The sequence below is a fragment of the Lissotriton vulgaris genome, chromosome 5 (genome assembly GCF_964263255.1).
Source record: "Lissotriton vulgaris chromosome 5, aLisVul1.2, whole genome shotgun sequence".
NCBI classification, from domain to species: Eukaryota; Metazoa; Chordata; class Amphibia; order Caudata; family Salamandridae; genus Lissotriton; species Lissotriton vulgaris.
This window is the reverse complement of record NC_141693.1, coordinates 766,738,864-766,753,491: the sequence shown is the minus strand read 5'-3', so window position 1 is coordinate 766,753,491 and position 14,628 is coordinate 766,738,864. Positions and strand designations below refer to the sequence as shown.

Sequence of the window (14,628 nt, the reverse complement as noted above, 5' to 3'; positions counted from 1 at the left end):
TGAGATTGTATCCTTCATACATAATTAACCCATTCTGAACAGGGTTCAATATATGGTGATCCTTCATCAGCAGACGATGTGACAACATGCAGAACTATTTTTAATTAAATTAGGACCAGGTGCACCGTTTCACAAGCATCATTTGATTCCTAAGGTGAGGAGGCCAGGGATTTCATGGGGAGAGCTGAGCTAGGGTCTGACTGTGCTCTCAAGGACAAAGCATTGGCAAAGCAAGAGCAGCGCCATCAGAAACATTTGTGAGATAATTTATGAATCTCAGAATTTACATTAATGCTGTTAAATTTCTGGCACTTACCCATATAACAAGACTCTTTATAAAACGAGAAAAAAAGTATTATTTGAATATCTCTGAATTTTATTTGTAACGTAACAAGAGTGACAGTAGCTAGCGTAGTTTGCATGAATTGCATGGTGGAATTTCTTTTTATTTTTTTGTATTTCAAAGTATTTTATTAAGAATTTTACACATACATTTTAATCATCGCTCTTCACAGGGTAGCATCCCCAGCAGGGCGTACCTGCTTGTGGTACAAGTTACATTATACATGATCGGATGCCCCCCTTACTTCTGTCCTACTATAGGAGTGAAGCTAAGTGAAAAGATGGAAAAGAGAGAAGTGTGTGTAGGAAGGGGAAAGCAGAAGTAAAAGAAAAGTGGGTGTGCGCTGGGATAGTCTACTAGTACTCACTTCTTTGTGTGTGGGCAGGGGCTGCTTTTGGTGGACTACAATGCTACTAATTCCAGAAGGATAAGTGCTGTCTGTTAAAAGCGAGTCTGATGGAAGGTTCCATGTGATGGTTGGTCCACTTGGACAGTTGTCCTACTCTCCGAGCAAATCATGCTTCCCCTACTAATGGATATTAAAAAGCTGGGCGTCCTGCTGCTCTCCTCACCTCAGGCTGCAAACCCCTCTCCTCATTCCTCCTGCAAGTTACTGCCATCGTTCCTAGAGCTCTGATGGGGAGCAAGGAGGTGCCAGCAACCTCTGCAGCAGAGAATTTGTGAGACCCAACAGCAGCTTGTGCATGCTTGGTGTCACTACAGGGAAACACCACTTTAGTTTTTCACTACCATAATTTACTGAGATTTCTTACCCTATTCTTACGGAATGCTTCAAGGGGGAACCGTACACACCGAATCATTGTTGAATGCGTTCGCTGATTAAGGGATGACCGTTTTGTACCCCCATGTGTGCAAGATATATTGTTACCAACCTTTAAAATGTACAACGGGTGCTCATTGGCTTCATTCGGAGGAGTAGGAACCTTTCACCTCATGCAATTGGACGTTTCTTGTCATTCCGCCTTCCAGGAAATGCTTCCATTAGAATGTATGAGGGACTATGTACATCTAAAAAGTTACATTCGGGCATCACGCTATTTGTTACATTCAGTTTTCTGTCTGTATAAAATGCAATCCCTGTTTTCAAACTTGTTTTAATCAGCATTGGAAAAGCCAATGGGTCAGGTTTTAAACTGAAGCAACATTTGCGGATGCCTGTTTACTTGCGTTGGTAGACTGCCTTTTCATTCGTTTGCTCACCTGGTTGTGAACTGTACTTGTTACTTTTTCACCTCCGCTGTTTTCAGTTTTATAATTCAGTCCCCAACCGTGGCTGCCCGCCATCACACCAGAGCCATGGCCACAGATTACCCACCTGTTCGGCTGTGAACACGTAACTAAGACCCACCTTCCAACTCCGTTTATTCGAGCAGTCCAAGTACGCAATATGGGATTTGCATTCCCGAAATGTCTTGACATTCCTTTACTGCTGTGTTGCTCGTTGTTCAAGCCCCCTTCCCGGCGCCGGTCTCCGTAAGCAAAGCACTTAATTCTGTCGTTCGCCTTCGACATTGTGCAGGAAGAGAACGGGGCGTTTCTTTTATTTTCAGTTTTTTTTTTGTGTGCAATAAAGTGCCTTTTATGTAAACTGTCTTTTCACCTTTTGCAGAACGTTTTATGTTCCAGGTCGAATCGAACAAAACTAACACCTTCTTAAGTCCCCTTAATCTCCTTTCTTTTTGGATCAGTTTAATTCCTAAATTATCACCCCTTTGTTCCAACATTATTATTAGCTATATCACTTTTTTCAGCATTTCGTCTCATCTTTAGTTTTCCTTTTCCTTTACTTTATTTCCTCCTTTACTTCCTCTTATTTATTTTCTCAGTTTCTTCCTTCCTTTACTTACATCCCCCCCATTTCTTCCTACTTTCTCATTCACCTTCATCACTATCATTCTCATCTCTTACAATTGATTTCCTTCCGTCTATGTTTCACTATTCTCCATTCATTCAACATGTTCCACATGTTGCACATACCTTTTTATGGCCATTCCCTGTACCTCATCAGCACCTTTATCCGTTCTTCACTCCTTGCTTTTCTTTCCCCTTTCATTCTTCCTAGTCTTTACTTTATTCCTTCTGTTTCCCTTGCTGTTCTTCTCTTCCCTCTCACTTTTCCTCTATTTCTCTTTCTTTTTTCCTTTCATTTCCTTCGTTAGCTCTTAACTTTTCTTTCTTTCCGCACCAGAGCACTCCCTTTCTGTGACCATCATAACTGTCTCATTGCTTTCTTTCCCTCATTTGTTTTTGCAGTAAATGTGGCAACCTGCCCCCTGAGAGCTGTTTCTTCAGCCTGATCTGCAGCCTTGGCTCTTTTATGGGTAAGTTCAGATTCCTGTAATTGTTTCTTTTGGATTTGAAAAGGTTGGGTACTGGCCTCATAGTACCATAATTAAATATTTACAATTTTGCTAGTGTGAATCCTGTCTGTCTCGCCTGCTACCTGTCATTTGGGTACTTCTGCTACCATGGCCCTGACCGGAAACAACACTGGTTAATACCAAAGTTGTTAGTAACGAATAATGTGATTGCAGGTCCCTGCACGGTGTCCAACCTCCTGCATAACTGATTTTCCCTTATTCTTAAAAAGTGCCCATTAATCTCTCTATTTGGACCAATCAGAGTTGGGATAAATTATCTGTATCATCTTTTCACCAGACTTTGCCCTGGCATAGGCCAGAATCAGGAGCCCTGTTTGGGACTGTTAACTCACTCTTTAGTGGGCTCAAAACATTGTTTACCCTCCAGACGTGCTAAACATTAGTTAATGCAGCAGGAGCTTCCCGTCATTTTCTATTGAGGGGGACATCAGTCTTTAAATGTAATCCATGCCTCGAGGTGCATGCCAATTCTCATTTTAAATTCTAAAATCTTCTCTTTGTCATAAAAAACACCAACAGTGCTGGTGGAAATGGAAGAAGGCCTACCTTTCCCTTGACTTGAACTCTCCTCTCCCATGTTTCAAATGCACATTTTTCCTTACTCCTTGCTTCATAGGCCCCAAAGTTGCGTACCTTGGTCCGTGGTATCTGCTGATGGGTGGCAAAAGATTGGAGAGAGTATGATTTGCCATTGAAGGCCTAAAAAGTCTATAAAAAGCACAAAGGCAACTGTTCACAGACCATAACCTCATCAACGCAGCGCAAATTCGTGCGCTGTGCTGAACGTTCCATTGGGCTTATGGAACCATGACGGAACGTTTCCGTCATGAGCACAGGTCAACCGACGCTCATGACGGAACCGTTCCGTCATGAGCATCGAAGGGGTTAACAGCCTGAGAAAAGATGGTGGTGCTGTAACAGTGTTTTATTTCACATACTTCGCATATGTCAAGACGACAAATAAATTGTCCTACACTCTTGTTTGACAACCTCCCACCACCAATCTATAATATTGATTGAGTGTTGAGAGTTCCCTGATGGCTGCATTCAGAATTTTGAGAAGGCCGACCAGATCGTGCCTGAAAGGATGCCAAACCTTGAGTGGAACACCCCCCCCCCCCCCGCCCGAAAAAGGAACTTTAGTATCCTTTGGACAATAACAATTTATACTGATCTACCTGCTCAGTCTGCTTTCGCGTTAGTCAAGGCAGACTCACATACAAAGGGCTAACTGATGTGAGATGCGTGACGTGGACCAAATTCACCAATCGGGGAATGGACATAGCAATTTAACATGTCTATATTAGGTCAACATATGTTTACCAAAGGTAGTTGGTGCTGGGAAATCAGACTTCTTAAAACTGCATGCATCTCCTCTGCATCACTGATTAGTTGTATCAAGATAAAGCAAATGACTTTTATTTTCATTTAAGGACACAACTCAATATTCTGTGTAATAGGAGACATTTTGCTTTCAAACCCATTTCTGAAATGTTATATCCTCCAGATGAGTCTCCTGGAACATAGGATTTTTAGGCCCCAGTTGTGCGATTTGTGTTATGTTATGCACATTTGTATCATGCTGTGTGGAGCAGTAGTTGTATGGGTTCGTCTGTAAGAACACATTGCAGATTGTTTCTTTCCGCTCAGGGGGACTGTAGTCACATTGCAGACTTCACTTCGCTATTACGTTTCAAGAACTCTATTGTGCTTTGGTTAAAAAAGGGCACTCTTTAGTTACACAGCTCATGTGCAGCCATTTTCCTGAGGTGAAAAATATTGCTTAAGTATTAAGGTAGGACATGACCTGCCCTTTCACATGAGGAAAGGGCACATGAGTTGCTGGACATCCTCCAAAGATCATGACCTGGGCCCGGACCTTTTGTGCCTTTCTTTCTATGTTCAAGCATTTAGCATGCCAAGTGACCACTGGAACATGCAGCTCTTGTCTGTGGCTCGCAGTAGGTGGAGTTGACAACTCAGAGAAGAGGTTAAGTAAACAGACCTCCAAGGGAGAGTCCAGGAAAAAGACACCTCGCTGGCTGTACCTCTAAGTACCACAGTCTTTGTTTCTCCTTTGACTTTGATGCTAAGGGGAGTTAAACGTCTGTGCGAGACAGCTGGCGAGGAATAGCCACCCTTTCTGCCATCAGACAAGGGACAGTGGTGGTGCGGCGCCTGCTGCACTATATTTTTCACGTGCTCTTAAACGTTGTGGTTGAGGAGAGGTCGGATAATTAAAGTCTGAACTGTAATGTTTGTAGTTCTCCCCCACAGGACACTCAGACACATGTGGATGTATGGAACTCCGTTTATTATCTTTCTTATTGCAAGATACAAGCTAAGGGCGCCGAGCGTCTAACAGTGTTCAGCTCCGGTCGCCAACTGCCGTTTTCTGACCTTCGCGCCTTTACTTTTCTTTCTCTGCGCATGCGCGCCTATTCCGCTCTAGCCTACGGCGTCACGCGTCATCACGTGTACGCCGGTAGACTAGAGCGCACACCACATATCTCCCCCCTTTACCAAACACAAAGATATAAGGTTTCCCCCCAACTGTAATTGTCCTCCAACTGTGAACATAGTCTATGTGGGGCGCCCGGGGGGGCCGGCACCAAGCTAGTGTCCGTCCATCACAAAGTCATTATAACGAGAGGGCACTACAACTGCCCTTCCGCTGCGGGTGTGTCTTACCGGCATGTTCTCTCTCGCCTCTGTCTCTCCTTGGGACACCCCAGCTTCTCTCACGTCTGTTCCCTGCTCCACATTCGCTTGTATTCCTCCTTCGTCAGTCGGCCTGGCTCTCAGGACAACTTCTTCATTGTCCTCACCTGCACCTTCCCCTTGGTTGTCTGTGCCGAACTCAGAAAGAGGTCTAACCTCCTGGTGGTCCATGCATCTTTCGACTTCCTCGGCCTTTGGCCAGACTAGTATTTTGTTGACTCTGGCCATGCGATCTTGCGACCAGACCTTGCCATCACTGAGGAGAGCCGCCCTGCCACGCACCTCCTTGACTTGTAGCGGCTGGCTGAATTTGCTTTCGCCCTTATTTTGTAGGGTGGGTAGTTTGATCCTAACCCACTCCCCTTCTTCCAGAGCCGTTTCCTTCGTGCTGCGTCGCTTGTTATAGTGTGCTGCATAGATCTTCTGGGCCTTCTCCAGATTGTGTTGCACCACGGCTGGGGACCACTTACTGGTAATGGTCTTCTCCCTCCATGCCACGTTGTCTCGGGTGAAGGGATGCCGTCCTCTTAACACTTGGAACGGACTATACCCCACTACCGAGGGCGTTATCCGGTAGGCCCATATCATGTTCATCATTTCCACCTCCCAGTCCTTTCCTTGCGATATGGCTGCCTGGATGGAGCCCATGAGCACTCTATTGAACCTTTCGACCTGGCCGTTGCAAGCTGGATGGTACACGGCCGTGTGTCTCACCTCGATCCCGTTCCTCTTCATGTATCTCCCCCACTTGTCCGACACAAACTGCGGTCCATTGTCGCTGAGGATGGTTTTGGGTATTCCCTCTCTGAGGAACACCCCGGTTAGGAACTTCAAGATCGTGTCTGTGTCCATCGACTCTTGTATGTCTGCTTCTGGCCACTTAGAATACTTGTCTATTAACACACAGATGTACTTGTTCACGCCTCTACTGTCCAGGATGGGCCCCAGGATATCTATGGCCACATCCTCCCAGGGGCCATGCGGGGTGTCGAACTTCCCCAGTGCAGGTCGGAGTGGGCGGAGCACTTTGTCCGCTCCTTGGCACTGTCCGCACTCCCGCACTTGTCTCTCGATGTGGGCATCCATTCCCGGCCACCAATACATCTGTTTGACCAACGCCTTGGTTTTCACTATGCCCAGATGCCCCTCGTGGAGCACTTTCAGCAGTCGGGGTATCAGAGTCACTGGGGGCACCACTCTCTCTCCTCTGTACAAGAAGATCCCCGAATCACTCAGGGACAATTCTTCTCTCATCTCGTAGAAACGTCGGACACCCTCCGTTAGCTTCTTCTTGTCCGGCCACCCCAACGTGAGGTGTTTCTTTACGTCCATCTTCTCCTCATCGAGCTCGTAAGCCGCCTGCCATTCCTGCGCACTGATGGATGACTCATGATCCTCCATGCTGGCGACCATCTCCTCTGTGTCCGGAGACTCCCCCGGCGCCTCTTCCATGGCCGATGCCCGGCTGAGGTAATCAGCTACCCTGTTCTGCATACCTGGAAGGTATTCTACGTCGTATGTATAATCTAGCAACTTCAGGGTCATTTTTGCTATTCTCGGAGTGGCTGTGTCATGCCCTTTTGACGTCAATACTTTAATAAGTGGCTTGTGATCCGTCTGGAGCCTGAATCTCGTGCCCCATATGAACTGACGAAATTTGCTCAACGCCCACGTGACCGCCAGCATCTCCTTTTCAATTACGCTGTACCTCTGTTCCGTCGGGGACAGCGCCCGGGATGCGAAACTGATGGTTTCTTTTGTTCCGTCCTCCCTTTCCTGCGCCAAGACAGCCCCCAAGCCCTTGTCTCTTGCATCCGTTGTTACCATAGTCTTGCCTGTGGGGACATACCCCTGCAGTGGGATGGCATGGCTGATACAGTCTTTAATGGACTCAAATTCGGACTGGGCCTCCTTATCCCATTCAAATTTTGTATTGTGCCTGGTAAGTTGTCTCATCCTGTGCGTTCTTGTGGCAAAATGTCTGACAAACTTGCTGTAATACTCGGCCATTCCCAGGAATGACCGCACTTCCTCTTTGGTAGTTGGGGCTTTGGCGTCCTTTATTGCCTTCACATTTTGCTCCTTCGGCGAGATGCCATGCGTTCCTATCTCGTGCCCTAGGTAGGTCACTGAGCGAGACCCGATTCTGCACTTGCTCCATTCCGCCGTCATTCCTTTGCCTTGCAGCACTCCCAGCACTTGATGTAGTTTCTTGTCGTGATCACCTTTGTCGGAGCCCATCACTAGGATGTCGTCTTGGAAGTATTGCACTCCCGAGATGTCCTTAAACAACCTGTGCATCAACTTCTGGAAAACGGCCGCAGCGGATGCCAGGCCGAAGGGCATTCTCCTGAATTGGTAGCATCCAAAGGGCGTTATGAACGCCGTGTACTTCCTGCTCGACTGGTGGAGTTCTATCTGGTAGTATGCAGACGTGAGGTCGATGGTGGAAAAATGGGTAATGCCTTTCGTCCTTGCCAGCATCTCCTCTATTCTGGGGAGCGGGAACCTCTCCACGATGAGGTTTTTGTTGAGCTCCCTCAGGTCCACACAGAGCCGGTCCTTACCATTGGGCTTTTTAACCACAACCAAGGGCGATAGCCATTCCGCACTGTCCACTGGCTCGATGATCTCCAGCTCTTCCAACTTCCGTAGTTCCTGGCGCACTGCCTCACTCGTGGATATCGGTATGTTCCGGACCTTATGCACTACTGGTACTGCTCCCTCTTTAAGGACCATTTTATGCACGAATTTGTCCAGTTTTCCAACCGTGCCCTCAAAAACTTTGGGGTACGCTGCTTTCCAGTCTTCCTCCCTCGAGAGGGGCCATTCGTCTGTTAGCAGGATCTGTTCTCTCCCTCCAGGATTGAGTATGATGCCGAGAGCACCTGCGTCTCTCCATCCTAGGACGGATGGGCCCTTTTCCGCTACATACAGGGTGCACGTGGCTGACCGTCCTCTGAATTCAAAGTCCAAGTCCCTGCATCCTACCAGTGGAATGGAGTCCTCCGTATACGAGATGGGTCTGATGTCCGGCGGCTCCAGGTCGGGTCCCAAGACTGGTGCGAAATCCTCATCCCATATCGATCTTTGCACTATGGTCCAGGGGGACCCAGAATCCACGGCCACATATACTTTGACGCCCCCGATGCGCATGTCGGTGCGGGGCTTATCCCTTCGCTTCCCGGATACGTCCAGCACCTGATCCTCTATGCATAGCACCAGGTCATCTTCTTCCTGGTCGTCTTCTTCACTTACGTTGGCCGTGGCCGCGTCGATGCACTTGACCGTGGACTTCGTTCCTTTCTTCCGGCAGACCTTTTCGAAGTGACCGGTCAACCCGCAGAATGAGCACCTGGCGCGAAACGCGGGGCAACGCCTGTCCTGGGCCGTGTGCGCTGCACTGCCACAACTGTAGCACGCAAATTTCGTTCCTTGGCTGGGGCGAGGCATCTGCTTCCCAGACCCTCTTGTGTCCTTCTTCTGGTCTCCGTAGGTGCCTTTGGGCTTGCTGGATTGCGGCGCCTCATCAATCTTGTTGATCATCTGTCTCGGCCCACTTTCTCTTTTTGCCGCGTCTGCGCCTCTCTTCGACATTTCCGCCTTCTTGACCATCGCCACTACTTCTTTCAGGGTTGTTTCATTCATCGCCCATAGCTTGTCTTGGACTGCTCTGCTGGTGGTGTGCATCACTATTTGGTCTTTGATGTATTCATCCTGCAGGTTCCCATACCTACACGTGATTGCTAGCCGGCGGAGAGCTGCCACATAGTCATCAATGGATTCTCCTGCCTCTTGTTTTCTCTGTTGGAAGTTATAGCGGTCTATCGAGACGCAAACTGCTGGGCGGTAATGGCTGTCCAGGTCGTCCAGTGCGTTCACAAAGACGTCCGTCTCCGCCGCACCTCTCTCTTTGGGCACCAGGTTCTTAAACACCCTGACCCCTTCTGGGCCTAAGTTGTGGAGCAACAGCCTCTTTTTCCTTTCCGGCTTGTACTCCCCTTCGCTCTCATCTTCCAGGGCTTCAATGTAATTAAGGAAATATTCCTTCCAATCTTCCCATTTTAGTTGGGGTTCACCTGGCCTGGTTAGGAACGGGACTGGTGCCATTAGGGCTGACGCCTGATTCGCCATTCTGGCTTCGCCTCTAGGTCCTCCTTCCTGGGCCCTTTGGGTAGGTTCACCGGACGCTCCTGCGCTCTCTGCCGTGTCACCTTGACCCCTTGGGCTACCTGGGGTATTGTCCCTCGTAGTGTGCGCTGTCTGCGCTGTCCTCCCCCCTTCCTCTGGCTTGGGGGTGTCTCCCTTGGTTGCCAGGTTGCTGCCTGGGGGCTCCTGGGGTCTTGGGCCACACTAACCTGGCTGGTGAGGTTGGTGTTTTGCTCCTGGCCGTGCTGCTGCGCTGCTGCCACGCCCTTGCTCTTCCTTGCCGGTCCTGTGCCTGCACTGGCTAGTGGGTGTGGGCTGTGGGGGGTTTCAATTTCCTTGCCGTCGTCCCTGCACCTGGTGGTGTCCAGATCTCAGCCTCGTCGCCACTGTAATGTTTGTAGTTCTCCCCCACAGGACACTCAGACACATGTGGATGTATGGAACTCCGTTTATTATCTTTCTTATTGCAAGATACAAGCTAAGGGCGCCGAGCGTCTAACAGTGTTCAGCTCCGGTCGCCAACTGCCGTTTTCTGACCTTCGCGCCTTTACTTTTCTTTCTCTGCGCATGCGCGCCTATTCCGCTCTAGCCTACGGCGTCACGCGTCATCACGTGTACGCCGGTAGACTAGAGCGCACACCACATGAACACACAGTCCCATTGAAGTGGGACTTTCTGTATTTAAAAAATCCCTCTCTAGTTTCAATTTAATTCACATAACAATAAAATAAAAGTGGATAACGAGCAGCTTCAGGGAACCTTTGGACAAGTCAGGCGAATACATATGGCGAAAATGAATTTAACCTAATATTTTGTTTTCCTTTACAATATGGATAACATTTTAATAGACCCAAATATCTACACTTCCAAATTATTTCTGAATGTCTCAAGCTATTCACAATGAGAACCTGCCCATCTGTGTATTGGTAATTTTATTATGCTCAGTGTAATAATATATCTAAAGTAATATTATGTGTATTTTTTAAGCTGAGAAGGCGCTAATGTGCGAAGTAGATAGAATGCTGTTGCCACTTGCAAGAAAAAACTTGTCCGTTTTGAAAGTTTTCATGTAGTTGGCAGAAAAAAGAAGCCTTTTTGGTAACTTGTCATTTGTGATAATTAGACCTAATACATACGAGGATCCAAATAAATGAAAAATATGAAGGGCGTCTTTTCTATAATTGAGCCGATTAACAAAACAGGCTTCTAATTTTCTGTGAATAATTTTCGCTTGGCTAAAGAGCTTTAGTCTTCAACACATTCACATTTCCGCCTCCCCAAAGTCCGTGTACCACCCATACATACTCGCACCCATTTATTCATCTCCCCCACTCTTTCCCTATTACATTGCACTACCTTCCATTCATATTTTTATTGTTTGTGAATGTGAATGTTTGTGAATGGGAACGCCTCTCCAAAGTCCCCACGGACTTTGGGGAGGCGGAAATGTGAATTGTGAGTGAATGCGGGAGAGTGCAGGGAAAGAGAATGGTGTTTAGAGAATGTGAATTAAATTATTTTGGGGAGGCTGAACTGCGAACGGCGTGTGTATGTGGGAGAGTATTTAGGTACGTGAAGGGTGTTGAGAGAGAGAGTGAATGAAATGCGGGGCGCGGTGACGATTAATTTACATAGAAAGGAAGAGATGAGTGGGAGGGACCTGAAAAAACTGGGGCAGCATGGAAAGGTAGGACAAAAGAGGGGCTAAGGAACTGTACAACCCGTGAAGGTACTCAGAATTTGCGAACATGTTGGAATTTGTATAACATGCGGTTCACTTGACATGACCCAGCGATCTAATGTGTACAAATATGATGTTCATAGTCTTATGGTAATTTATTGTTGTTTACAGTTACCCCTGACAAAGGGCTTTTTTAAGCCTGAAATGCATTGGGTCTTTTAATAAACACTGCAACGACGAACCTCATGCATTTGTCGTGTTCTTGAAAGAGGCCTGGAATCGCACAACTTGGGCATGAGAAGCTTGGGAAATTGCGAAGTTTCCCGTGTGGTTTATTTATTTATTTATGTATTTATTTATTTATGCATTTTTATACGTGAACGCTTAAAATTGGTTGAAAGTCATGAATAGAGAAGTTAGAAGACATGAATATAAAGTTTAAACTACGTCAAAATGGCAGAATAATTTTCAAATAATGTGGCAAAGTTGCCTCTGCAGTGCGATTTGGCTTGGGGCGTACAGTTGCCCCACCCGACTACAGGCATCTAACTGACTGCATCGAGGGCAGGCCGCATCTGTGCGGAGAAAGTACCTATTAATTTGAGCCGGAGTGAGATAATCCTGGTGTAACGCAAAGAATTGGATTTGCTTAATCCGCTGATTATGCAAGATGTACGTCTGACTGCCCCGGACAGCAATCCACTCCCTATCTGTGAACGCCCTCCCCAAGTTCAAAGTCATTTGCATACTAACAATTATCAGTAATTGTATTAATCCCCGGGCAGGATGTTGTAGTGGGATAGACTAGACGGATGAAGCCTTGTTTGGTTTTCAAAACTGCAGTTATTATTTGAGTTTAATGGGAAACGATAGAATGGCCACCGCATGTAGTAGGCAGTCCGGTGGCCTCAACCGAATTACAGTGCAAGGACTTATCTAGCAGTCAGCAGTACCTCGATTTGATCAATCCTACCTATTCCAAACTGCTTTATTGACAATATAGGTTTAGTGTGCTTCCACTGGCCAGATGTACTAAAGCTTTTGGACCTAAGGCTGTAATGCCTCAGTTATGCTCTATGCCCTGACAACGAATAGTGGGTAGACCACACTTTATAAATGGAAATGGAAGGAATAGAGGAGGCATATTGGTGGAGAGAACCTTGTCAGTTGTGTAAAGATACTGCAGTCTGATTGTTACCTTTCCATTTGTTAAATAGACAACTGCAGCCTGGATGCAATAGTGATGTTTTTATTAACGTGTTCTAGCTAAGAAGTCAGATACCCCTCTGACTTGAATAGTTGTTCTTATTAAATATTGCGAGCTGGAGTTTTAACATCTTTTTTTAGCTATATCAGTGCTGTGTAGTGGGTGGTTTAGTGAGCATTTGTTCTGGAAATTTACATTTTGTTTCATTCGTTTTTAATTTCTTTTAACATGGTTTAGTATATTGTCTGATAAAGCCTAATTTTTGATCTTTTGTCATTTTTAAAGTTTTGTTATACTGCTTGGGTCTGTCTGGACAACACATTTGTTTTGAAAACCGATTGTTTCCAATTCTTTACCCAGAGAGGGCTTTCCCTTCACCCAAAGAAGCACTTCCGTCTCCCTTCAAGCTTCTATTATTCCATTTCCTAATGACTGCTGACCTTGGAATGTATTAGGGTCTATTCTACATCCCAAACTGCACAGAGCCATCACACATTAAAATGTTTACCTCATAGGTATATTGTTTGTAGAAAGCTATCGCCTATATTTTTCATGTTTTCACAGTAGCAGTTTTTAGGTCTCGCCTTTACCATTCCGCAGGAATGGGAAATGGGGAGAATTCAAGTCGGCAAAATCCTCTTCAAACCACGGGCTTTCAGCCGCGGTTTTCTTTAAGTTCACGTGAATCACGTGATTAAACATGCACGCGCATCGGCAGCATTTCTCCTGCAGGCTCGCAAAAGGCTCTCCTTCCTTCCCACATCAAAGGCATCAATCACCCTCCCACAGGCTTCCCCAGCGCTGCCCCGCCCCCTGCTTCACAGCCAGGCCATCTGTTCCCTGCCAGACCTCTCACACCTCCGTCACAGCATGCCTGTGTACTTCAAAGGCTTATCACTTCACACGGCCGGCCGCAGGCCGTGCAACCAGAGCACTTCAGTTGGTGTGCAGCCCCCCTCCCAGCACTGCCTTGTTACTCTCGGCAGCCGTGAGTCCCTAAACACTTTTTATATTTAATTAGCAGCAGCAGCATTTCTCCTGCGCCAGGCCACATCAAAGGCTCTGTGCCACTTTCACCCACACAGCAACACTTACAGTCACGCAACGCCACTCACACCCACGCAAGCCCACTATCATCCACGCAACACCACACTCACCCACGCAACGCCACTCACTCACTCACGCAAAGCCACTCACACCCACGCAGTGCCACTTTCACCCACACAGCACCACTTTCAGACACGCAACGCCACTCACACCCACGCAAGCCCACTATCACCCACGCAAGTCCACTATCACCGACGCAAGCCCACTATCACCCACGCAAGCCCACTATCACCCACGCAAGCCCACTATCACCCACCCAAGCAACCCCACTCATCCACGCAACCCCACTCATCCACGCAACCCCACTCACCCACGCAACCCCACTCACCCACGCAACCCCACTAACCCACACAACGCCACTCACCCACGCAACGCCACTCACCCACGCAACGCCATTCACCCACGCAACGCCATTCACCCACGCAACGCCACTCACCCACGCAACGCCACTCACCCACGCAACGCCACTCACCCACGCAACGCCACTCACCCACGCAACGCCACTCACCCACGCAACGCCACTCACCCACGCAACGCCACTCACCCACGCAACGCCACTCACCCACGCAACGCCACTCACCCACGCAACTCACACACGTAACGACACTCACACACGCAACGACACTCACACACGCAACGCCACTCACACACGCAAATCCACTCACACCCACGCAGTGCCACTTTTACCCACACAGCACCACTCTCACACATGCAACGCCACTCTCACCCACGCAACGCCACTCACCCACGCAACGCCACTCACCCACGCAACGCCACTCACCCACGCAACGCCACTCACCCACGCAACGCCACTCACCCACGCCACTCACACACGCAACGACACTCACACATGCAAATCCACTCACACCCACACAGCACCACTCTCGCACATGCAACGCCACTCTCACACACGCAACGCCACTCTCACACACGCAACGCCACTCTCACACACGCAACGCCACTCTCACACACGCAACGCCACTCACACACACGCAACGCCACTCACACACATGCAACG

General features: G+C 47.8%; 1 protein-coding gene across 1 annotated transcript in view; it reads left to right on the top strand.

The window, feature by feature from the left end:
* Nucleotides 1-14,628, top strand: part of LOC147711528 (transmembrane protein 150A-like) — a 693,781-nt gene that overhangs the window by 447,216 nt on the left and 231,937 nt on the right. The window contains exon 4 of the mRNA XM_086922226.1: nucleotides 2,618-2,685. Within this exon, the coding sequence (XP_086778352.1) occupies nucleotides 2,618-2,685 (68 nt within the window). The remainder of the gene's footprint in view (nucleotides 1-2,617; nucleotides 2,686-14,628) is intronic.